Here is a 27,025-nt window from a genome sequence, read left to right as displayed (position 1 = left end):
TTCCTAAGTAAGATGGATTAATTGCTGTTCTAAAATGTTTACTTAAATTTTATCTGTGAAACTTCAATAGAAAATAAAATAAAAAATAGGGTATAAATACTTAAGTATCTTTAATTTAAAATTTAATAAGGAATATTTATTAAATTTCATATCGGGTCTTAATCGTGACAACTTCTATTAGCGATTCAATGAATTTATGCATAGGATTTAGATATTGTTAAAAAAGGTTTGCTTTATTAAAAGAAAATATGCTATCGAATAATATGAGATCATAAATACACATTTAATTATCTATAATTAAAATATCCAGGGTAACCTGTATACATATGATGCGGAGGTTGCTGATGATGGATCGAACCAGAAACGGAGGTCGAAGCAGTTCTTTGATGAGGATCTACAGTAGCAGTATGATGCGGGTACATTTGAGAAAATTGATTCATAAGGCCATAATGGTGATAATTTAATGTCATGCCAGGAGACTGATTGTAATGTTGCATCAGATTATTTGTTGATACCTGGCGACCGTTCATTTGATGGTAACCGGATGAAGTATAGTCTGAAAGAATACTGGCCTGTTGATTATTTTGATGTGAAATCTGTCTCAATTGCGATTGTTGTTGACTTAGCTGCTGCTGATGAATAATTTGTTTATGAGTCCTATTGGAATTTGTAGATAAACTAGAAGTTGGAGTTATACTACTAAGCCCATTAGTGAGTTGCTGTAATTTAGATAAAGAAGTAGGTAAAGGTCCAGAACGGTTACGAGGATTAGTAACTTGTTGTGTTGATGAACTATAATAAGTTGTGGATCCTGATTCTATTGCCGGTTTATTTAAGTTATTACTTGATATATTTATCATAGAATGATGTACAGCCGTAGGAAAATCCCGACAGTTATAATGAGTAGCAGCCATTTGCATTGGATTGCAATTGTAAAATCTTAAATGTTGTTGTTGTTGAGTTACAGCTGCAACAGCAACATTCTGTTGGTTAACAGTAGCAGCATGTTGTTGTGTAGAAGGAACAACAGGACTTCTTGAGGCTCTTCCATCAGTATTTGATCTATTAGGACTTGAACTAGATAATGGAATGACTGAAGGACTAGGAGATGGTTGTTGCGGAGGATTATTACTATAGGGGGACTGTGCTGTCGCTAGAGTACCAGGAGAAGTTTGTTGAGGAGATGACTGAGAATGGGGGGAAGTAATTGGTTGAGAAAGAGGAGACTGAGATGCTATACTAACTGTTCGTGGAGAATTAATTGAGGTGGCTGGACGAGGAGAATGTATAGAAGAATCCTTCTTAGTTGTTAAGAGTGGTGAATGACAAGGAACTTGGCGCTGATTTATGATAGGATCAAACAAAACAGAACTTCCATCAGAAACTAACTGAGACTGTGCTGAGTTTTCAGCATGTAGAGCGTCAACACTAGATATTGAGGCAGGTGATTCTATTATCTGTTGGTTATTTCCACTATCAGAAATAGTGTTGTAACCATGAATGGAAAGAACAGAATTCGTCGCAGATTCTGGAGTGTAAACACCAAGAGATGACTCTACTTCCGTTACTTCAAGTTTTTGGTTGTTAGACTGAGAAATCTGATGATTAAATTCATCCGTATAAGAAGGATTATTACCAATTACCTCTTTATCATTTGAAAGAGCATAATCTGACAAGTTAACAGGATGTGAAGACACTTTAATACTCTTATCAACATTATTTATATTTATTGGCATTGATCCTTCAATAGTATTTGTTTGTTCTGGTTTTACATTATTATCCTTAAGTACTGTATCATCTGAAGTAGATTCATAATTTTCATTTGAAATATGAATTGTTTGGTTACTTGGGCATTCATTAGAATTTTTCAAATTTATATTACAACTTTGGTATTTAGATTTTTCACACTCAACGACTTTCGCAGATACTCCTTCAGTAATTTGAGAAATATCAGTATTACGATTATAAACTAATTCAGACGATTGTCCAAGAATTGCGTTTTCTTTATCTGTAGAATTTGTTGTAGGAATATGAATGGAAGGAACTTTGTCAGGTGACTTTAAATGTTCCTCGACAAAATGACTTGCATCATCGCCAGAAACATAGCCCATATTTTCAAACTCAAGTTCTGATTTATCAGTAGACTTTTTTTTCATCATCAAGAGTTGTACTCTCGTTTACAATTGAAACGGAATCTTCAGCCATATTCTGAATGCATATAGTTTTACTGGGATCATTTTTTGGAAGGCAACCTATTTCAAACTTAGCATCATCCATTTCAACATTATGATTCCTGGCATCATCAATTAATGATAAGGAAGAATCTTCACCTTTAAAACTTGACAATTCAACTTCATTTTCAATATTTGCTACACTTATTTCCTTTCCGGTTAAACTGGTTTTTTTTTCTGTTCCAATAAGGATTTTATTTTTAACCAAATGTTCATCATCATATTTATCAACATTTTGCATACAATTGATATGACAATGATTCTCAGAATTAGGAGTAATACTTGACTGTTGTATTATATCCGGGACCAAATGACCAGACTGTTTGTTAGAGAATTGATCTGTAAGGGACTGACCTACGAATGAAGATACTCTAGTAGCAAGAGCGTCATCTTTTTTTCTTTTTGACAAACGCCATAATGGAAATTTGTTTTATATTCGTAGAATTATGCAAAGAAGATATGTCTGTTACAGATTTACAACTATCTATGGAAAATGAATCGGGAGATGATGAATTGAATTCAACAATATCTTTCTCAGTTCCTGAATATATCTGAGAACCTTTCGTAAATTTTCTTGGCCTTCCTCGTTTCCGGATAGGAATAGGAGATGTAGACATTCCTGGTGTCTCAGTAGATTGCCTAGAAATTAATTCAACCTCTAATGAGTCTTCTGATTGGCATTGGAATGAAGTTTTTGATTTCGTCCTAACTATTTCTTCAGGCCACGAAAGTCTTTGTAATACATTTTCCTTTTCCTCTCCAGAAAAACTTTTTGGGTGTTTCTCGTATTTATCTTCTGAAGAAGACGACTTACTAGACGAATCATTGGAGAACCTTTGATTTGCTTGTTTAGCAGCAGCTCTTTTAAATTTCTTCTTTAGAGGGGATTTTTGGATAGTCATATCTGTTTCTGAATCTATACCACTATTTACTAAGTCGTTTCTAAACACTATTTTACGATGATGCCTTAACATTTTTGACTTGAAATCTGTGTGCGTTTCCTCCAATTCATCTTCAACATCTGCATCTGAATTTGTAAAGTCGTCAGACATGTGCTTCATACGTCTATCGATTTTATTTAACCCTCCAACCATCCCTAAGTTTTCCCCCTGAAGTTTTTTCTTTGGTACAGAAGAAAACTTTTTATGAAGATTACGCTTAGCTTTGGGAATATTCCATATATCATTATTTTTTTCAAAATTATCATTCAACTCAAAATGATCATTACTTTTTTTCTTATGAACTTCAAGAAAACTTGTACTATCAGAGCTATAATTAGATTTAGAAGGGCTCTCCCAGACCGGTATTGACCACTTTAGCGCAGAGGGATTGAGATCGATACGAGTTCCAACCATACGCGCCTTATTAACTTTATCCATATGAGCATCAACTAAATCCCAATCAACGGCCAAAATATATAAGTTTTTTTGTTGTTTTACGAAGAAAACCTAGTAAAATAAATGTGAAAGTAATATCGTGAGGGTGTAACGAAGTAACACTTTGAATCTCCTGTATTGTCATTTCATCTTCCAATAAATTTATGTCAATCAAATGATTCTGCCTCTTTGCATCTAAAAATTCTAATATAACACTCTTCCAGTAAGATTGATATGAAATACGACCAAGATCGGAAAGTGGTTTCTCGGGAGTTCCTGGGGTCTTTTCAGTAATAGATAATAGATAACTGAAATCAATTAAAAGTCGCCCATATCCCTTACGTTGATAATGAGGCATAGTCATGATACATGAAACGTTATATTTTTGAGCACAATGTTTCTCTTTGGAAAAATAACCTATTAAGTGGCATCCATATTGATCATTTTTTGTCAAAACATAAAACAAAAATGGTTCTACGTCATAATAAAGAGTTTTATGGTCGAGAAATAATTTAACAAGTAGGCACAGATTTTGGCAAAATATTTTGTTGGTATTACCATCCACTTCAAACACAGAGAATTGGCCCTATTTAAAAGATAAAAATAAATTAATCGATGAACATGCATGGCCCAAAACAAATATAGGTAGTCTTACTTCTCTATATATTTCAGTACCAGGAGGATGCCTCCAATGGCACTTACGAACATGTCTTTTAAGAATAGGTCGACTTTTCATATACTTGAGACAAAATTCACAAAGAAAAAGTTTGGGCAACCTACAGGAAATAAATAACTGATCAAAAAGTGTTTCTAAAAAATTAAAACGGCTTTGATCATCCAATAGCATAATGATAAATAGTAAAAACATCAATAGATCGAATAAAGGTATGAAATATATTGATTTAGAAAGGAATGTGGCATAATTTTTGATACAACTCCATAATTGATAAGGTGGATTTATATCTTACCGCACTACAGCTTTTGCAATTTTGCTCCTCCTTTTTTTAAAAACTTCTTTACATCTAATAAATCAACGGCTTGATATAACGTAAATGGAAGAGAAAAGTGAGGTTGGGTTAAAATACTCTTGTTTACATTAGATAAAAAGAAACCCTTATAAAACAAAAAACTAAAAGCAAGAAAACTGCACCACCCTGGGAAATTAAAATTTTAACAACGTTGGTAATATTAGCGAGGATATTTTAAATAATAGTAAAATTAGAGGATTTTGTGTCCCTTTACTCAATCGTCATTAAGTTTATTAGGAAAAATAAGTAATTCTAAAATCGAAGATTATTAAAAAAATATATATATATATTGGACAGGTTCTTCTTATATTTTATTTTTTATAAAAACATTGAGAGACATGGTCCAAAAATGTTCCTTTTTCTATAAATTTTTTTTTTTAAAAATTCGAGTTAAATTGATAAATTTTAAAACTTTCTCCACTTTAAAAATAAATGCGAAGCATTAAGGAGCAAAATTATTAAGCAGGAAAACGCACATCATTGTAAAAGAGCGATAAAATCGCTTAATCTTTTTCTCTGATTTATATAAGTTTGTATTACACTTTCTGTTTCTACCCCTTATAGAGATAACATCAAAAAAATTGAGAGAAATAATAAATTGAAAGATTGCAAGAATAGTTCATTGAAGTTATATCATAAGATAAGTTAGAATCTTTTTTTCTATGCTGTATCTGTAAGTCTTTTCGGTTGACAGGTTCCCTTCTAATGTAGCTAGCCACTTTATAAAAAATGAGATATCGGTTCCCCTGGAGGTACAGCCAGCTCTTTCTGGTCAAAATACCGTTGGAAGAGAAATTGTTAAAATTTGTAAATGAACTTTCCCAAATGAAATATGATTTTCATATATTTTTATATTTAGTAAATTGATCTCCAAATCTCACGCAACCATAAGTTCCAAAAATTGCAAATGTTTATACAAGGTCAAGTTGATTATCAGGCCTAACTGGATGATATTGCACGAAACCTCATAAATGCATGTCCCCTAAGACAGTGGTTCCCGAACTTTTTGTGCCCAAGGCACACCAGAAGACAAATTTCTTGACCCACTATTTTAATTAAGGGTCATTCCACGTCATGTGTACACCCTCACGGCAAGACCATCCCCGATTTTGATGATTTTTGGTGAACTGACTTTTCTATATGAAATAAGAGAGTGTGAAATATTTGGGTTCTGTGACACACCTGGGCCATTCTAGGCCCGCTCAAAGTTGGGCCTGATGCGTTGGACCTGTGTTTAGAAGGTCATAATTCCGCTCATAGTGGCTCGATTTTAACACAAATTACGTCAAAAGATGCACAAGAACACAAACTTTTACTTATATTCAATCATAACCTTATTTTAATCAAAAATAAGAGTTTGGGGCTCTGGTGCAGCATTCAAAATGGCGCCACTGCCAATCAGCAAATCCGATTTTCGTAAAACATGTATCAGTATGTGTTTTCAAACATATTTAAAATTCAGAGTGGGATCTTAATGGGATCACTTCCAACAAGAGCATTATTTAGAGTATATAGAGCCGCTTTTATAGCATATTGGTATTATTGTTATATATTTAAACTCGTATTATATATAATATACATATTTTCTTTTGATTAATAAAATAAAATAGGATTTTTATTTAAGTATAATAGAATTGAAAATTTATATATATTATAAAATAACAATATGATTGAGTCAATCATTTTCATTTTAAACTTAAATTATTTAACAGATTCAACTTTTGACTCCTCTGATTCACTATACAAGCGAACTCTTAGTGATCGATCTAATACGGGAATAAATGATTATTCTCGATCCTATCATCATAAGTTTAATGTTTTGATGAAAAGTACAGACACATACAGAGTGTGTACCACTAGTACCAGCAAGAACACATTCTGGTTGTCAAAGGGAAGCGAATTTTGAAAATCCAATGCTCAAATTTGGGCTTGTATCTTTAAATCTCTTATAAAGTTCTACTAAATCGTTCATAATTAATCACTTTTGTATGTATTTCTTGCCAGTAGGCTCTCGTATTACAACATAATTTTTTTTCCCAAGTATCACTCAGAACGATAAAATTCGACCATTTTGTTTATTAAATCAGGTGCCAGTGGCTTGCCTTCCTTTGGATTAGGAGATGACAAGTAATCGAGTAATTTCTTTGCCTGTACTACCATTCGTTGAGAGCAATTGAAATTCTGCATCATTAATGTGATAGTCTTGGCGAAAATTATTAAAATCTGAATTTTCTGTTTATTATTTGAAACTTCATAGTTTTCTCTCAGGCTTTTAATCACTTCAGGCATGCAGTATTCCTCTCATAATGGAACATTCGATCTATTTTCTTCAGGAGAGCAAATTACCTATGTCCAGTTTTCTTTTTACGGATTCCTGTACTTTTTTTCGCTTTGATAATGCATAGGTTTTAGATTTATCAGCTTTTCCCCTAAAAGAGTCAGTGATTTTATGTATCCATTTCAATACTTTTCTCCAAAATGTCATCCTCAGTAAATATGTTATCAATTTCTGTTCCTATTGGAGAAACACTGATTTCTGTTTCTGTTGGTGATATAGGAGAATCTGTTTTATTGAGTATTTTCCTGCATCCAATGCAAAGTTTCTCACCTGTCTTTAATAACGAATAAAACTGCATTAAAAGGGGCTTTGAAACATCCTGAAGATGTTCCGTAATACTTCTTTTTGTGTGCTTTTATAAGATCTGCACAATACTTACGAATATCCTTTTTTTTGCAGATTCCATCTTATCAGCTTGTTATATCAATTTTATAATGTGTCTGACTTATTAGTTTTCTTCAAAATGCACGCAACAATTAAAGTACAATAATGCATTTCGATGTTTCAATTATTTACTGCACAATAAAACTATATGCGATTTAAAGTACATTGAGTACGTAATTTCTTTGTTATGAATACTAACTTATAGACTTTATCAATATCATAGTCTTATTTTTATTGATATTTTATAAAATATATAAATTTTTAATCATATTATAGTTAAATAAGAATCCTATTTTATTTTTTTAACCAAAAGAAAATATGTTTATTATATATAATACGAGTTTAAATATATAACAATAATACCAATATGCTATAAAAGCTCTGAATTTTAAATATGTTTGAAAACACATCCTGATACATGTTCTACGAAAATTAAAACAAAATCAGATTTGCTGCTTGGCAGAGGCGCCATTTTGAATGCTGCACCAGAGCCCCAAACTTTTATTTTTGATTAAAATAAGATTATGATTAAATATAAGTAAAAGTTTGTGTTCTTGTGCATCTTTTGACGTAATTAGTGTTAAAATCGAGCCACTATGAGCGGAATTATGATCTTCTGAACACAGGCCCAACTTTGAGCGGACCTAAAACGGCCCAGGTGTGTCACAGAACCCATATATTTCACACTCTCTTATTTCATATAGAAAAGCCAGTTCACTAAAAATCATCAAAATCGGGGATGGTCATGCCGTGAGGGTGTACACTTGACGTGGAATGACCCTTAAGCAAATCGTTTAAATTATTATAAGCTAGTGTAAATAATGTATTCTGTTTAGTAGTCACAAATCTTACGGCACACTTGAACTTACAATATATTGAATTAATTACTATCATAAAGAGTTGTCAAATACACCTATACGAGCGAAAAATGAGCGCCACTAGATTTTAATTGAGCAGGAGCGCTCTCAGGATTTCTTGAGCCGACTAACACTCTGCATAAATGACAAAAAAGTACACACTATACGTGGTATAGCGATATTGTGTTTGTCAAAACATTGATTAATATTGCTCAAACTTTATATTTCTTCAGTTTTTATCAAAGGGGACGTTTTCGTACATTCTGAGGGGAAAAAACACATTTTAAGAACCAGTCTAGTATATATTATCTTCCATTATAATTAAATCCCTTGTTAATTTTTGTAATTTATTATTTTTGTGATGAAACCATTCATTTCAAGTTTGTTGATTAGTTATACATATGTTTCTTACCAATAAAAGAATGACAATAATACCCTATTCAAGAAAATTTGAATTCCTTAGGTATTTTATTGAAGGATAAACAAAAAAATTATTCTGCCCATTTCCTATTACACTTATTCATAGTCAATTGGTTTTTTTTATGACTGATCCTAAACTATTCTTGTATGTATCGGTAAACTTCCTAAATCTCTCCTGTGGAATGTTGGACCACTTTTCCTTGGCGAAGGCCTCAATCTGGGTGAGGTTGGTCAGTTTCCTAGCCATCACTGTGGTCTTCAAGAGTAGCCACAAGTTCTCGATTGAATTAAGGTGAGGAATCAGATTTGATCATTCTAGGAAGTTAAAATTTTCCATAAACCATTTCTCCACTACCTTGGCAGTATGTTTAGGATCATAGTCCTGCTCATACATACAGTAATAGCCTAGATGGAATTTCTCAGTAGATTCCTTCATGTTTTCATCAAGGATCCTGATGTAATCTTCTTTTTTCATAATTTATTGGACATTGACGAGGTTCCATGTGCCACTGGAAGACAAACATCCCCATAAAGTTATGCTTCCACCACCACACTTGATTGTGAGAACAATGCTCTTTGCCTTGCATAATACTCCTTTCTGCAAGACATACTGAATATCCATATGAGAAAATAACTATCTTTGTCTCATCAAGTCACATGATAGTTGACCAAAAGCTGGGATCTTGCTTTAGATAACCTTTTTAGCTAAGGCTAGGCGAGCTTGTCCATTTTCTCTCTTTTAAGCAGGTTACGAGGCCTACGTCTATTAAGACCTCCTCTGTGCAAGACTCTCTCGGCAGTGGAAGATGACACCTTCATCCCTTTCTTTTCAAGAATTTCTATTTGGGTCTTAGTTTTGGTCCGGGAGTAAGTGCTGATCTCTCAGTATAGCTTTCTTGCAAGTTTAGGGGACACTTTACACTTCCTGCCACATCAGTTTTTCAGGGTTTAACTTCTTGTGTTAGTTTATTATGTTATGAACAGTAACCGCAGGGACACAATACTGCTTTAAAATTACCTATCAACCCTTGCCTTCACAGTGGGCACACACAAAAACTAATGCCCTCACTAAGCTCTTTCTCTATCTCAGAAATTGAGTATGAACTTAAGACTTTTCCTCTATTCATACTCTTCTGAAGACATTATTTCTTATTATTTAACATTTGATCTACAAATAAGGTACTAAGTCGATTATGATGTCATAAAATAACTTAACCACAATGATTGACATGCGCGGAACATTTTTGTTGGGATATTGCCAGGGGTATAATTAATTATGAACATAGCATTTTTAGTTATTCTTGAATAAAAGAACAAGGGATTCTTGAATTGAGAATAGTAGTCGTTCTTTTCATTTGTTGGTCACATGTAACACATTAACAAACTTTAAAAAAATGTGTTAGTTTCATAACAAAAATTAATAAGGGTCGGAATAATTTTGAGAACAAGTGTGTATATCAGACTTTCATTTACATTGCTATTAATTAACTATGTAGCTGCTACAGGTAGGATGAAAATCTGCCTGAACATTTATTCAGCATCTATTAGATAAAGTAAGCTAAAAAACAATGATCAATATAAACTTATTATTGTCTAGTCGTATTTATCTTTTTTTCTTCGATTTTACATGTCAATCACTTAATATTAATCATTCAAAATATTTAAAATTAATCTTATGTGAAAGTGGCCAAAGTTAATTTCAAAGTCAATTAGGAGACTTGCTTACCTATGGCATTGAATTAATTGGCTATGGAATATAACTTAATCTTCTTCAGTTCATAGTCAATATGTCATAGTGAAAATAAAGATTATATATTAACTTTTTCAGAGTTATTTTAATATATTTCAGCTTTTAAGTAATGAACAATAAACATATAAAACGGATATTAGTTGCAACATCAGCTTCATGTTTAATGAATTTTATCGATACATAATAAAACTACTAATAACCCATTTTATACTCGTTTAATAGTCGAATAATATTTATTGATCAAACAAAGTTGCACTCCTGTGTATTTATAATAACATTAAACCTTGCTTCCTTCAATCTAACATGATTTATCTATTTCATACTTTTATGTCTAGAACGATCCAATAATGATGACTGATTATTATATTAAGTACCGAATTATATCATTATCTAATAGTATACATTGTATACTCAACGTCAATCCAAGGTTAGCCCTTTATATGCTACTTATTCCATTTGGCATCATTTTCTTTGTTTTGGATTTTCCAGAAACGTAATCCGTTTAGCCTTAAAAGTACTTAAAATGTTTTATGTTCTAGAATATGTAAATTAATTATAATAGAAGTTTAGTACTGTTTGTAAAGAGTATAATATCGTATATGGAAATGGCGTGTGAAGACAATCGTAGTAGACGAAGAGCACTGTGAGTACTTATTTGAAACCTATCTTACTCAATATTTTTATAATATAAGAAAAGGATTTTATTTTTAAATAAATACTTAATATATTTTGCTTTAAGATTTTGTTATCCTTTTTGCACGCTTGCAATACCAATTACTTGTTTAAAAATGAATTAATGAATCATGATTATTAAATTAGTGATAGTAATATTCAAAGGCGATGACCTGAAAGAAAGTGAACTCTTGTGCGAGAACCAAAATCAGCCTTCGAATGTTTCTCGTATCTATAGATGGATATGCAAAGAACTTCCACCTTATAATCAAATTTCTCTTGACTGACAAACTTGACGATATAAAAACTAGTTTTCAAACCCTTGATAATTTATTTAATGACGATCTTTTGGAAAACATAGTTTATTATACAAATCTTTATAGCACCCAAAAATCTTGGAAAAGTGTTAATACGACGGTGGAGGAAATGTCAATATTTATAGAAATTCAAATAATGATATGACATTGTAAAACTTCCTTCAGCTTATGATTATTGGAGTAACACATGGCGTTATTCTGCCATTGCAGACAACATGACACGCAACAGATATAAGCTACTATGACAATTTCTGCATTTTGTTGATAAATCCTCTGACACTTATGAAAGTGGAAAGCTCTTCAAGATTATACCTGTTAGCTAGGCTATAAGTAAGGGTGATAATTTTGGTAAGAATAGAAAAGCGTGCGAGGAGAAGAGAAGAAATACTTATGGCATCATTGATTAAATAATATACATCTTCTTCTATCAATCAAGAACTTTATCATTCCCGCCTTTATTATTCAATACTAATATAATATTAGATGGTGATAGTCGATAGAGAACTGAATAAAATGCCTAAAATAACGTAGCATTCTGTCTGGATTTCTGAAAATGGAGGCCTGGGAATTTGGAAAATACTTACCGGATGCGAAACAGATGGTTTGTCGGATTTGTCGATATAAATGTGCATTTAGTCTCCTATCTAGAATTACACACCACTCATTATCCTCATCTCATATCAAGAGCATGGATAGTCATCTAAAAAATCAAGTTAATGATGAATACATCAAGTCAGACTTTAACTCTGATCTCACAAAGATGCTTATTGCATGTAATATAACCTTATCCATTGCTAATCATCTATGTTCAAAAAATTTACGGAGAAATACACGGGTAAACCTATCCTTTCCCGAGAAACCATCATTAAATTAAAGGAGGATGTTGGTACTGATGTCATTTATATAAATACATATAAAAATGTTTTGAGTCATCCACACCAAATGACGATCAAGTTATTAGTAAAAAGTATAAAATATTTACTAATTTCGAAATGGAACTCTGAATTTTGTACTATCTAACAGTAAGTATTCGACTTTTTTTTTTAAATCTAACCCTAAAATATGATTCTATTTTAGCTAAACATATCAAGAATTATGATACACGACTCATTAAATAATAAAAACAACTGCTTAAATGGTCACAACAACGGGGGTAGTTACATTGGTTGTAGCATTATAATTAGCAATGGTGTATATCCTTCCATGATTATAGTATGTTGTTATATAAGCATAAATAACGGGGAAAATATCATTTTTGATGCTCTTAATAAGGAGTAATATCGCCGGACATTATTACATAATTAGCTTTTGCTCTAAATCTTTAAGATGGATTTATTTCTAACATTTTTTTTATTAGTATATTTATTGACTAATTTTATGATTTTGATATTTACTTTATTATTAATGTTAGTTGAATCTCATCGGTAGACATATATCTATCCTGTGCACAATTGTATATAGCAACTTCCACATGAAGAAGAGGGGGGATTATCTTTTTTGATTAAACTCCACGTCTGGCTTGTGTTTTGTAACCTAAAGTTATGACATATTTAACTGGATTCCAAATGAACATGAAACTATTATTTGGATCAATCTATACTTTCAATATTCTGTATAGATAATTTATTGTTATTAGTTATATGATTCCCAATGTTTAAAAGTCGAAAGTGAAACATTTCATTCAATAGATTAGCAAATAATTCCTTCAAAAACTAATTTTTCTAAAATAAGACAATATAACCAGAAAAACCTTGAGAATATGGTAAGTGCTGGAAAATCTGGATTAATTTATGATTTTTACATATATTGTGGAAAAGAAACAACAAATACTTCTGATTATGATGATCTTTCTCTGTGTTCTCAGTCTGTTATGTACCCATTTACACAAACATGACAAAACAAATTTGTATTTTTTTGACAATAAGTTTACCACTCTTGAGTTATTGCTTTATTTAAAATTAAATGGCATATATGCAATTGGCACTTTAATAGCAAATCACTTAAAAGGCTGTTCTCTGAAATCACTAATACAGTTCAAAAAGCAAGAAAGAGGATCGGACTACAGAACTGATAGCAATTCAGGATTAATTATTGTAAGATGGCTGGACAATAGTGTGGTTCAACTGGGATCAAATTTTGTAGGTGTCCATCCAATTGAAAAATAGATCGTTGGTTCAAGGCTACTTTGGAAATAAAAAGTATAGACTGCCCGAAAATGTATCGATGTACAATAAGAATTTAGTTGTTGTAGATTTAGCCGACATGTTGATCAATTTATTTAGGACTGAAGTCAAAACCCGTCGATGGTACCTTAAAATATTTTGGCACATGTAGATATTGCAAAAGTCAATGCATGGCTTTTATATTGTAGGCAATACAGACTTTAAAACTTGCTATCTAAAAGTCAAAAAACTTTTCTATTTACTATAGAAATATCTGAATCCCTCATTCACGCATATAAAATTCCATAAATTTTAGTAATAAGAGTAGACCCAGGGAAAAAAGTATTGAAGCTAAGACTAAGAGTGTGAAAAAAAACATCGATTCCACTCCCCAATTATGAAATACGCAATAATCAATTAGGACATTTGCCATATCAACGAGCAAAAAAAAGAAAGAAAAAGCCAAAATTATTCGAGGATTAAGTTTAGTAATTGATCGTAATTGTTTCATTGGATTTCACAATAGTACAAGACACTAAATTTTGTTTTTTGTTATATAGATAAATTAAGAATAAATATATACTATAAAAAAACTAATTTTATATGGTCATATGTATACATCAACGTCCAATGATGAAAACGATTTTTTTAAACAGTTTTATTAACTAGGCGAATAAAGGGTAAATAACAACTTTTCTGTTAAGTACCTTATGTTAGAGAGAGCGACGTTCCAAACTGTATATTAAACTATTAAACCCGCAACATCTCCCTTCTTAGTTCCAATTATTATTTACTCTCAACGATTTTCGTAATTCCTTACATATAGGAAATCTCCTTAGGTTTACTAACTCAATATCGCACTCTCAATAACTTCCAGTTTCTCCATAATATTTTCCTAGACTCTAATCGGATGCAAGAGCTTCTATTTAATCCCTTTTGTAAGACTTCACCTAAATTTGACAATCTCCGAGATCTATAATTTTGGATTAATATATTAGTTCCAACATTTAACTCAGGTAAGTCTCTTGTATTTAAACTTTAATAATCTATTTCATTTTCTCTGTCTCTATATATCCACCGATTGAGTGTGGACCTTTGTATCCTAACATGTTCTGTTATGCTAGATCGGACTTGATGACCAAATAGCATTTCATTAGGTGATTTTCCATCAATCTTGGGGGTATTTCTAAACTAAAGTAATCCAAGAAGAAGCTCTTCTACCTCATAATATCCATATCCTTTTTCTAATAGTGACTTCCTTGCTTTGACTTTACTCTCAGCGTGGCCGTTACTCTGAGGATAATGAAGAGATGATGATCTCATGTTGTGTTCAATCTCTTCAAAAACTATTTAAATTTATTATAATAAAACAGTGGACCTTGATCTATCCTCAACTTTGTAGGAGTTCATCCTCAACACTACAATTACATCCTTGAATTATGAACTCTCTTAAATCTTTTATGTATGAGTTACTCAAGGTGACTATATATAAAGATGAGGCGACAAGAATCTTCTAAGGCAGTCTGGTTGGGGTTAGCTGACTCAGCTAAAGTAGTGACGTCACTGTAACGGCAGTAAAGATAATATCATTGAAGTGAAGGACACTAATTTGGATCTGTTTAGCAATGATTTGGAATTCTGCAAGTTAGATTAAAGAGGACTTCCAAGACTTTCTTGAACAAGATGGTGGTGGAGTTGAAAATAACATTCGAAGTGACTAAAGAATCCCATCTCGATTGTATTGGAAATACAAATCAACGGGTTAAAAATGCGGCGCAGCTTTTATCAAATACAATGTCCCAAGTAATTTTATTCACTTAATGGAGGTCTTCCGATGCCCTCGCGTGAATTTTTAAAATTTTGTCATTGTCTGGAAAAATATTTCAATGCTTTTCTTTGTAACCATGATGACGCAATTGACAAAACCTAAACGTATTTGAAGGGCTCCACAATCATCTAATTGAATTATATCCTGACTTGCCAAAAGAAGGAAAATAATTAGAGTAAATAATCTTAATAAAAAGCTCAAACTGAAGAACGCAATTGCTAATCTGAGAAAAATTAGACAGACTGGTCAATTTACAAATGAATATTTATTATTCATGTATGTATGTAAAAATATATACATGCTATAATTTTTACTTATTGTTATTCTTTAATTCCCCATTTTTATATTTTGTAATAGAATGGGAAATTAGATCATACACATAAAAAATATAAATATAAGCTTACATACAGATAGTTAATTATTACTAATATATATTTTATGCAAATTAATGTTAGTCTTTTTAATAATTAGCTCTGAAATTGATTTTATTTTTCTATGAAGTATCAAGCTAGGATATTGTCAAGTTTCCAAAAAATCGAAAAAAGTATTGGAAAGGAATAACACTTTTATAGATATTAATATCAATAAAGTTAAATGTTTTTGCCTTTTATGCCTTTTTGCATAGTTCTAAGTTTATCATGGTGTAATATAAACGAATTTTAATTATATTTATTTACTTTATTCACTTAATTTGTGTTGCATTAAGAACTGAGTATAGATTTTAAAATTATTACTTTACAATTATATAAGACAGACTGCTATGTGTATCAACAGTGACGTCATTAAATTTTCGTTCTTCTCTAGATAATGGGAGAAAAAAAAAAAAAAAAAAAATGCGTAGAATTTCCTTGCTGCCTCACCTTTATATATAATCACTTTGGGGTAACCCGATAGTATATCACTATAAACTATTTAATGATTACCTTTAAACTCAAACAGATCAGCAAATGCGATTTAAAACCGTCTTATTCGAGTTTGATCAGACAAAAGTGATTCCTTTGGAAAACATAGTAACCTTTCTATACGTTTCCTAAATAACTGTACAATTTCTTGAAATTCCATATTCATTCTCGGTCCGTAAATCGTTTGTCAGGCTTTTCTCTTTGTCCATTCTATACGTTGATGTGAATAATGAAGCATTTCCAAAATCTCTTTCCGTTTACTTTTTGGAATTATTAGTCGATTTCTACATAATACAGTGTGCAATTTAGATAAAATTTTCATTTAAGGTTTCACTCTATTTCCAATTACATTATTTTCAATTGCATTTACTAGGTCGATAAACTATTGATCTCTTAAATACTCCAAACAAATATCCTCTGGTAATGGATAAATTATTTTCTCTTCTTCTGATTTAGTCATTCTAATCATTGTTTCATCCCATGGTGTCCAACTTCTTCAAGATTTTCATTAACTTCTAGAGATGACACAGGTGGCCTTGATAATGCGTCTGAGATCTCATGATCCTTTCCTCCATTCGGCTCTAAATTGATACATGGACAACTTAACTTTATATTGGATCAATCTCACATTTTCAACCATATCTTTAGTGTAACTATTTAAAATACAAACAAGAGGTTTATGATCAGTTATGACTGTATATTATGTAATCCAGTCAAACATATATGGCACTTCTTAATTTGCCAAAAGGTGTAATACAGGTCGTGAATCGTGAAGTCGACATGGTATGGTTCTTATATGTACCACTACTTCTCTTATCTTTGATGAAAACGGACTTAGTTGATGACTAATTCCAAAAAGCTCTTAAGATCCTTCCTATTTTTGGGATTAGGAAATTCACTATTCGTACTCAATTAATAAGGATCAACTTCCGTGACTTCTTTAGATATGTAATACCCACGAAGTTTTACTATTGGTTGAGCAAATATAAATTAGGATTTAAAGTAATCTTCTTCACTCGATATTTTTCCAACGTCCTTCAGACTTCAAGAACATAATCTTCCAAATCCCTTGCTATTGTTAAAACATAATAAATACTTGTAAATAATACAAAATTTTATCTCCTCGTAAACAATATGCATCTCCATTCGCAATAAAACACATTGGTGCTCTATCAAAAACGTATCTTCCCCTAATGTCATAAAACTAGTCAAATGTCTTGATTTTTCATCTAATTTTATTTGTTAATAGCCTAGTTTTGCATCCATTCTCGTAAAAATCTGCCCTTTACGGGAATCTTAAAATAATATCTCTTGGAGTCCTCATTGGATGAATTGGTCGATAAACTTGGTAATACATTTTTTTTTAAATCAACACTGAGTTTTAAATTCCCATTTGATTTTGTAACTACTAGTAATGGGTGACACTATTCAATATTCTTGTCCCCTACTTTACTAATCCCTCCCATTTTCTCTATGTGATCAATTTCCTTCAGCAATATTTTCATTACGTCTCCTTTCAATGGTTCTAACTTTTGTCAATTATAAAAAAAAAATAATCGAATTCCCTGATCATTTTTTAATTTCCTTCACATTTTCATTGATTTCATTATTTAATTATGCTATTCTAATCTGATTCGGAAAAATCCCTGGAATTAATCTAAGCTCTCTACAAACCTTCTTGATAAATATACTTCAGTAACATTCTTACATTACTGTTTCTTCTTCTCTAATACTATTTTACAAAAATGTTAATTGTATTTCCCCATAATTCTTAATTTCGACCCATCGACACTTAATAATTATTCTTCAACGTTCTCCAGCATTAGATCCATAAACCCATACTCTTCGGATTATCAACACCCGTAAAAATTATTTAAGCCCTACTATCCTTTTAATTTTTCTTTGTATATACATATATTCCAGAGACATTAATCTATCATCTACATTCTTCTTTATACCACTTATTGGATTTGAAAAAAACACTATTTGATTACACATTGTCTTAAATGACCTATTTTGAGACCTTAATTATATTTCTTCCCATATGCAGGACATTTTTCTCCATTTCTATGATAATATCTTCCACAATAAGAAAACCTTTGAGTTTCTCTTATCTGCTCCTTTATATAATTTGTTTTTTTGATATCGAATTAGATTTTCTTGCCAAGACTCTTTCTGAATTTTACAACATTCTTCACCTCCTCAAATTGACCGAACCTCTAAAAGTGACAACTCAAGTGATTTAGACAACAAGTATTTATTTGGTTCTTCACTATTAATTCCAATTATTATTAGTGTTGACATCCAGTCTTCAAAAGACGGCTCCCTTCACCCAGCATTTGTTGCTTGGTAAGATAATGCAGTGTCTAATGAATCCAAATCGTGATCTTCACTTTGCTTCTTTTTAACTAACTGTACCTGTTCCAACGCAACCTTAATTAGTTTCCTACGGTAATTTTCCATAGTTCCGTGATTTCTTTTTAAAAAATTATATATATACATCGATTAACATGGTATGTTCTATCTTATGCAGCATATCTCAATGACTTAAAACTTCATTTTTCTTCGTTTCCTTCTGATCCCCAGAGCCAACAGATTATCGTATAAGGACTTCCAATTTACAAATTGCAGCTCGTTATGAAGATGGGATTAACTGGGGTTGATAAAATAGAAGATGCAAGAAATATAGTTCAAGATTTACTGTAATTTAACATTAGAGTATATTTTGAATTGAGAAATGGCAATTTAATATGGTTGGAGCATTGGATAATTTAGAATAATTCTTAAATTTCAGGTAACCGGAAAAAAGCTATAGTCTAGTAAAATTCTGGGATATGTTTTTAATCCTTAAGAGGATTCTTTGTCAATGTTTATTGAAGAATTTGTGAGTAAATATATTATTACAATGCGGAAAAGTTTCATCCGAGTCTGCTAAGTGTATCGATCTATTCCCCTCTGTTATTTAGAGTAAAAGTCATTAGATCATCCACATACACATCTTAAATGACTACATTGTATGAATATAAAAATATTTCTTTACCTTGTTCAGCATTCAATAGTATAGCTGAAATCTACGAATGAGCAGCACTTGATGAACAGAATACATGTCTTAGTGTGATAATATTCACGAATAGGGGCTTACCTTCTTTATCGCCAAAAGAAACGTAATAAATTTTTATCTTCATCAGCCACTTCAACTTAACTATACAATTTTGTGATATTTGATAACAAAGAAACTCTACAAAAACGACCATTTAAATAATTGATCAATAAAATCCTATTGTTTCTTGGGACCCAAAGACATCTTTTACTACACGACTTGAACGTTAAAAACGAGTGAGTGTATTTTACAGGAACTACATGGTATTCATTTTCTTATTAGTCGTTACTAATATAAGTTATAACTACATAACTTAATGCTAAATACTTATTCTATTCATTAATTATTGTCATTATCAATTCACTGTACATAAACCACAATTTTGTTCGGATTAATAGAATATTAATTTTATTATTATAAAATTCTTAGTTAGTATTTTTAAATATGCTGATACTATTCGCTTAGAATTAATCAAACAATATTATAATAATATTTTAATTATGTTCACAAACTTTCTGGGGACGGTTTTTATGAATAAGTTTTCTAGGACAAATAATGATAAATAAATGAAAAAGAGCAATTCCAAGAAATTAAGCACCAGGTATAATACATGTAGTATCAGTTGCATCAAAACTCATAAATTAAATTCGTATAAATATGACTATTACTTAATAATATTTATTGTATCTATCCAGAGTTACACATAATAACTCTATTAGAATAGCATGCGTCAATTATTTTCTCCAACGACTAATATTTTCATCAAGGAAAAGTGTATATTTTTATTTCCAGAATTTATGGTACGTATCCGTTGTAATTAATAAAGCCATCACCTATTTTCTTATGATTTTTTTATTGTTATACTGTCATTTGGCCATCTTCTAATCTGATAATGAAGTATTGCACTTAAAAAGATCTTTATGAATTTATACAAATAGTGAAACAAACCCTGCTCAATATTATCATCAACAACACTGATAAAGATGTCAAGATGTAAAGGAGTCACCTTTTACATACCAGAATATATATATAGTCTGTTATATAAGTCACTAAATGCCAAGATTGTTTTGATCTACTACCATTTTTTTTATTTATCCAAGGGTTCAACCATTAAAAAGAAATTTGATAAAATATAAATAATAGGGGTTGATTAGTTTTACCTTATAATATAATGTATCTAACTTCTGTCTCCACTGTAAAACTTTATACGGAAATTATGAACAATGATGAAACAAGGGCATTTTTTTTTTCAGTCAGTCAAATATATAAGTAGAATTCAAGAGAAAAAAGAGTTTCGTTCTATATTAACAATTGTATGGGATAAGCATTATTCTTTTGTATAATTCTTTCGACAAATATCAAATAGAAATTCAATATTACTAGTATATCGTAAACAGCTGTTAAAAAGTAATTTTGACTATCACTAGTTGAATTTAAATTATTGAGAGATAAGCTCAAGTGAAGTCTCAAAAGTAAAGTCCCATATAATACGACTCCAAGTCAAGTCGCGAGTTTACAGTACAAGAGTTTTAGGCCTTAAGTCTTTAACTATGTCAAACTGACAACGAATTTTAGTAGAGTTACGAGTTTTTAATATCGAGTCCTAGTCAAATCTGAAATTTCTTTTTTTCTAGTCCAAATCGAGTCCTCCTGGAGTTCTAAGTCCCAATTTAAAAAGAGGTAACTACAACCCGTGTCCGAGTCTCCAATTATGATTAGTGACTTACAATTATAATTAATTGATGACCAAATAAACTGATTCATATTTTCTTCACTTCATTTCTATGTATAAAATGTAAATAAAATTATTAGTTCCATTCAATACATACAGGGTTGCCTAGATAAATCCGGATAAAATGCAATAGATAATAAGTTGTATCCTTGAACTCAGTTCACATCAGAGTGTCTTAATTAAGAGGCAGTCTTGTGTATAATATTCTTCAGATTTAAAAAAAAAAATGAACACTTGATAAAGTCATGGAGCAAACCAAAAGATCCACTGTAATCGAACTCGCCATTGCAGACCATGGAGCAGTAGCTATCATCAAGCTCACGGGATACTCCAGGAGCATTGTCTACAACCTCTACACCAGGTTTTAAAATGAGGAAAAGGAGAAAATATCCCCACATAGTGCCATAAATGATCGTAAAGTCACTCCTAGGTTTCTGGCAGGCCTGAAGAGGACCGTGACCACAGGTCCATCCTTGAATCAGACACCAATGTCTATGAGGAAGGGTGTGGCTTGCAGCACCATCCAAAAGGCATCAGTGGAGCTTGGTATGACCTCCTAAAAGTTGTCTGTGCGTCATCTGTTGACTGAGAAACAGAAGGAGGCCAGGTTGGGCCACTGCAAGATTCTCCTCTCTAGGCTCAAGACGTCCGATGCAGGTCATACCATCATTTTCTCAGATGAGATAATATTCACTATTGAATACTAAAGTAACTCTCAAAATGAGTGATGGCTCTCCTCGTCCAAGGAGACAAGTGTACAAGTCCAAAAACTCTAGCTCCAGGGTAGTATTGGGCGTGATCACCAGCACAGGGAAGGGGATGCCAACATTCTTTTTCCAGAAGGGAGAAAAGGTCATTTCTACTATGTATGTGGAGTGCTTGAGGTCCACTGTGCTTCCGTGGTTGCAGAAAAAGATTCAAATGCATTATCTGGAGGACAGCACAGCTTGGATTGAAAAACAAAGACCTTAGAGTGTCAGATAGGGAAATAGTTTTGCCTGATGCTCTTCACTGTATTAGGTCACTCTTGTGTACTACGTCTAGTTGTACTCCTCATGAAAGACTGTTCACTTTTCAACGGAAATCCACTTCGAGAGTATTCCATCCTGGCTAACAAGTTCTAACAAAGCATTAATGAGAATACACGCTCGTAGAAGCAAGTATGATCCCCTAGTAGAGGAAGTTAAAATAGTCGAAACTAACCCTCAGAATGTACGTGTAAAACTCAATTACGGTCATCTAGCACATATAGGGAATAATTATAAACAAGATAATCCTAACACCAATCTTGATGAAAATAAAGCTGAACCCGACACTGATGGTTGTGAGCCTATGGCCGACTGTGAAGTACTTTCTATAGATTGTATGTCTTCAACTAATACTGAACGTGAAATACCAGAATATGGGTTATCAGGAGTAGATCAACCTTGGATAATGGTTCTACTTTTTTTAATGTCCCGACATTGAAAAGATCTGGGAACGAACAAAATCCTCTAAAACATCTCGGAGATATATTTTAAAGTAGCCGGGGAGAATGTGATAAAATTCATATTCAGTTTATTACTGATGTTTTTGTATTGTTTTGTACTCTTATGTAAGATAAGAAACGTGATACACATAGAAATTAGACTGTGTTATAATAAGTTTAATTAAGTATATCTAAGTTAAATTTATGACTATTTATTTCTCCGTTTTACAATACTCCTTTTAGAGATGATATCTCTGAATATCAAGGATATCCGAATGTTAAAAACAGATATGAACTCAATGGAATTATGAGAGGGTCCAGATACAAATATCCTTTTATTCTGCTAAGAAAATCAATCTAAATCATCCTCATTGTCTATGAAGTCCTTGATTTTATGTATAATATCAATATTCTAAATGAAGTGTTTTACACAAATTATTGTTACAAAAAAGTTCTAAATCATTTTATTTATTACTCCTTCATACCATGATGTAGTTTAATGTCAGAAGTTTCGTGGCGCTTCTTATTATCTCTTGTTCAGATATAATTGGTTCGTATCATTTTGCATTATACAGAAAACATAATTTTTTTTGCAATACTCTTAATACATCTCTTATACATCTTACTTGGTTTAATATAGTATTGACATATTTAGGAACAATTCAAGAACTAATGGTCCTAAAGCTCGACTTAACAGAAGAAATTGGGACTGACACGACGATTATGGTAACAGCTTTAGAAATTGGAAAATAACAAAATTCGAACCCTAAAAAATACTTAGGATTTACCAACCCTCATCGTTATTTATTTTTCTACCCTGATATTATTTTTGTGATAGTTTATGTCTTGTTCTAAATTGTAGTCATTATCCTCTGTTTTTTTAAAAAGTTAAGTTCTTATTATGTATACTATTGAGCTCACTTAAGCTGGATATCAAGGTACCAACAAAATTTCTCCCATTAAGCGGGTTCCACTGTATTCATAAAATGAAATTCAAATATTATAGGGCGATGTTGGATTTACCCTTTAAAATCTTAAGACGGGTCCGGAACCATTAAGTTTTGAAATATTTAGGTCTGGACCGGTTTCCTTGTAAGATTCTGTCTACAAAAAAGCAAAAAACGGTCTTGATGCTTTAAGTTTTTCCCCCTTTTCCTTAAAAAAACCGTCTCGGATCAAGAAAAATTGGTTTAAATATTAATTTCATCATCAGTAGGAACTTAATTTATACATGCAAAATAAATACATATCAGAAGAACTACATTGAAAATTTTAATTTATGATAAATATGAAAAAATTACCTTGCATATTCTTGAGGATAAGGTGACGAATACCAAGTACTTATTTCAAATTCTCCAAATTGGATAGCAAGAGGAGATCTTGAGTTTCCAGCAGATACAAGAGGGGGTAATTGTGTCAATGGAATCTGAATACAGTATAATTAAGTAATTATTAATTATTATTTAATTTGATACTACTTGAACATTGGGAGAGATTGAATTATTCGAAAAATTCAATTCCGAAATTCCTGGTAGGTTTCTTGAATAACATTGCACATGTAAAGACTTTTTAGCTGCTTCTTGTGATTCGGTGAAGAGATTAATATCTAGCTCTGTTACTCCTGAAGGCAAGCTATAGTTCTTCTTTCTGTCCTTTTCTAGAAACAAATACAAATATTTATAATTGAGAAGATATACATATTAATCTCCATAAATAATACTCAAATAACTACTTCTATAAAGAAATCAAGTGAACGACATTGAAAATCTTAATGAAAAATTATCTAGATCTGTGTGATTAATTATTTATATTTAAAAAAATCTAAATTTAAATTATTTCTTACTCATGTGTTGTTTAATACAGTCACTTTTAAGAGGAGTTTCTTTGACCACACAGTCTTTGGATGATTTAGGATCTGAATCAGAAATCCTACGCGGAGATGATTTGCTCGATGGAATTTTTGGACAAGAACCATTTGCAGGAATTGGTTCTGAAGAAACCAAGCTATCAATGCATTTTATTTTGTCTTCAGAGTCATCCATTTCATCAATATGTTTTCGTCGTTTTTCGGCGTAATTAGTAGAAGGAATATGTCTTAATCGAGAGTCACAATCAGAGTAAAGATGGCTTAATCCGTCATATAATTGGCGAACTTGTTGTCCACTTGAGGAAGCATGACGCTTACGATCTCCTAGAAAATTAACTGCTTCATCAGTAGTAGATTGAAACAAACTGCTAGAAAAATTTTTCTTCATATCGATGATGGCTTTTGCTTTTTTGTTGTTACGATTAAGTTTTTTATTAAATGAAGAATTGGCATGAGAATTTGAAGACGCCCTAGAAGTTCTTTTGACACCCGGAGTGAAATATTTTGACAAACTATCTACGAGCCCTTTAGGCTTATTTTCTGAAATCTTGGAATCAAAACTCGATGAATTTAAAACACCATGTTCTTTGTTATTCAAGAATCCAGGATTTTTAATTTCCACAGAAACATTGTGACTAATTAAAGGAGATTCACATTTTTCAATTGATTGAATATCAGGTGTAATATTAACCATATTTACTAGTTCACGCTCATGTTCTAACTCATCTTCTGATGTTGAGTTGTTATTTATAGTTGTTAAAGACTTGGTACGTGAGCGAATGTGTCTTTTAGTTAGTGAAAGAGATGATGTCAATAAAATAGATGAGCATGATGATGCCTTATTAGTCGAAAGTTGATCAACAAATTCAGTTTTATCAAATGAAGATTTAGTAAAGAATCCATCTTCGTCCTCCGTACTCAAATTCTTTTCATCAGTCGAATATTCAATAGAGGAATGTGGTAAAGCCACTTTCTTTGAAGTGTTACTTTTATTTGCATCAATATATTTATCAAAATCGATTTTCTTACGTTTAGCTGCATTATTACTACAAACAGAATCAGTGGATGTAGAAACAGACTTACTCAGAAGAGGAGGAGATCTTTCTTCTTGAGATTTTAAGTTGCATCCTTCTACTTTAATCAAAGGTAACATCAAACCAGATGAAACCGGAGGTAAGATAGGGGTCGTTACACAACCACTTATTAGACTTGCTAGACTATAAATAGAAACAAAAGGGATGAAAATATTTTAAGGGTATATATTGGAGGCCTGATTCAAAGTGTTTGAATTCTTCAGAATATATAATAAGCACAAAACTTACACCCAGAATAATTTTAATTATTTAAGTGGAAGGAAAATTGAATTCCAATTCTGTTTTTTAAATTAATGCAATATAGAAAAATCCAATTTTATTCCTTACCTAGGAGTTGTGATCTGAGATGTAAGAACATTGGACATCTTTCTTATATTATTGTTAGGAAGTTTACCCCTAGCAATAAGACAGTCGTCACAGTCCCATACTTTGGGCCTTTTTAATGGTCGAGGATCTAGACAACTGTAATGTACGCCTTGATCGCAATATTCACAAATGATCAAATCTTCATCCTTCTGGGAGGCACCACAAACCAAGCAAGCTTTACACTCGTCACAAGTCCAACCCACGTTTATAAAATGAGTAATGAGTGAAGTGGAATAAACTCTGCAGGAAGGATGAACAGACGTTCCACAAGTATGACAAGAAATTAAAGATTCTGGGAGTCCCGAAGGATTGGAAGATGCTGAGCCAAGACATTCACAGCAAGTGGGAGCTGTGTATGCAACGTAGGTGAGGATTTGCGGAGGAGAGGCCTGAGACGGGGCTGAGGGCTTCTTGGCCTTCCCACTCAGGCTGAAGCAGGAGTAGTCCGAGGAAGGACTCAAGGCGCCTTTGCTCACTCCTCGCTTGGCTCCGCGCAGGAGCAAGTCGCCCAGCTCCAGCCCAGAGCTGCTCTCCTCCACGGCGTACACCTCGCGAATGTGCGCCTCGAGCCGTGAGAGGGGTATCCAGGGACTGCCCCCGGCGGCATCCCCCTCCAGCTCGCGCATGCACTTCAGCACCATCTTGCACAAGTCCATGTCGCCCGTTATGTGCAGCGTCTTCTGTCCACGCCCAGGGGCAGACCCGGGGTCGCGGTACGAAATCAGTCCTTTGTTCAGCACTTTGGAGACGATGCCCTCCGACACGGCCAGCTCCAGGTATTCCTCCACTGTTTCGTTCGAGTACTGGGGGTGATGCATGCGGATGCAGGCGGACACGCGCTCCACGTTCGGACGCTGCTTCTGGTAACGGATCTTGTGGATGGCATCCAGGAGCCAGCTCTGCCAGGTGTCACGATCCTCCTTCGTCATTCTATCAACCACATCACACACAACGACCAAAACCACAACACCCACAACAACCACAACCACACTTCCACTCCTCCACTTGGATTCACTTCAACGAGTCAAGCAGTCAAGCCTTTTCACTACAACTTGCGAGCACGGAGACACTTCCACTTCTCGGCCACCCCAAGCCAGACCAGCCCAACCCATTCCCTTTCCTTTTTCTTCTTC

The 27,025-nt window shown here is 32.5% G+C and overlaps 1 protein-coding gene across 1 annotated transcript; it reads right to left on the bottom strand.

The window, feature by feature from the left end:
* Positions 1–206: 206 nt before the first annotated feature.
* Positions 207–27,025, bottom strand: LOC121126714 (histone acetyltransferase KAT6B). The gene is given in 7 exon segments (XM_040722021.2): positions 207–3,644; positions 3,646–4,193; positions 4,263–4,383; positions 23,867–23,991; positions 24,044–24,222; positions 24,409–25,649; positions 25,854–27,025. Coding segments are annotated over 7 exon segments (4,209 nt in total). The 5' UTR covers positions 26,822–27,025; the 3' UTR covers positions 207–2,617.

The sequence above is a fragment of the Lepeophtheirus salmonis genome, chromosome 12 (genome assembly GCF_016086655.4).
Source record: "Lepeophtheirus salmonis chromosome 12, UVic_Lsal_1.4, whole genome shotgun sequence".
In the NCBI taxonomy this organism is placed as follows: domain Eukaryota; kingdom Metazoa; phylum Arthropoda; class Copepoda; order Siphonostomatoida; family Caligidae; genus Lepeophtheirus; species Lepeophtheirus salmonis.
The sequence above is the reverse complement of the archived record's forward strand: the minus strand, read 5'-3'. Positions and strand labels throughout refer to the sequence as shown.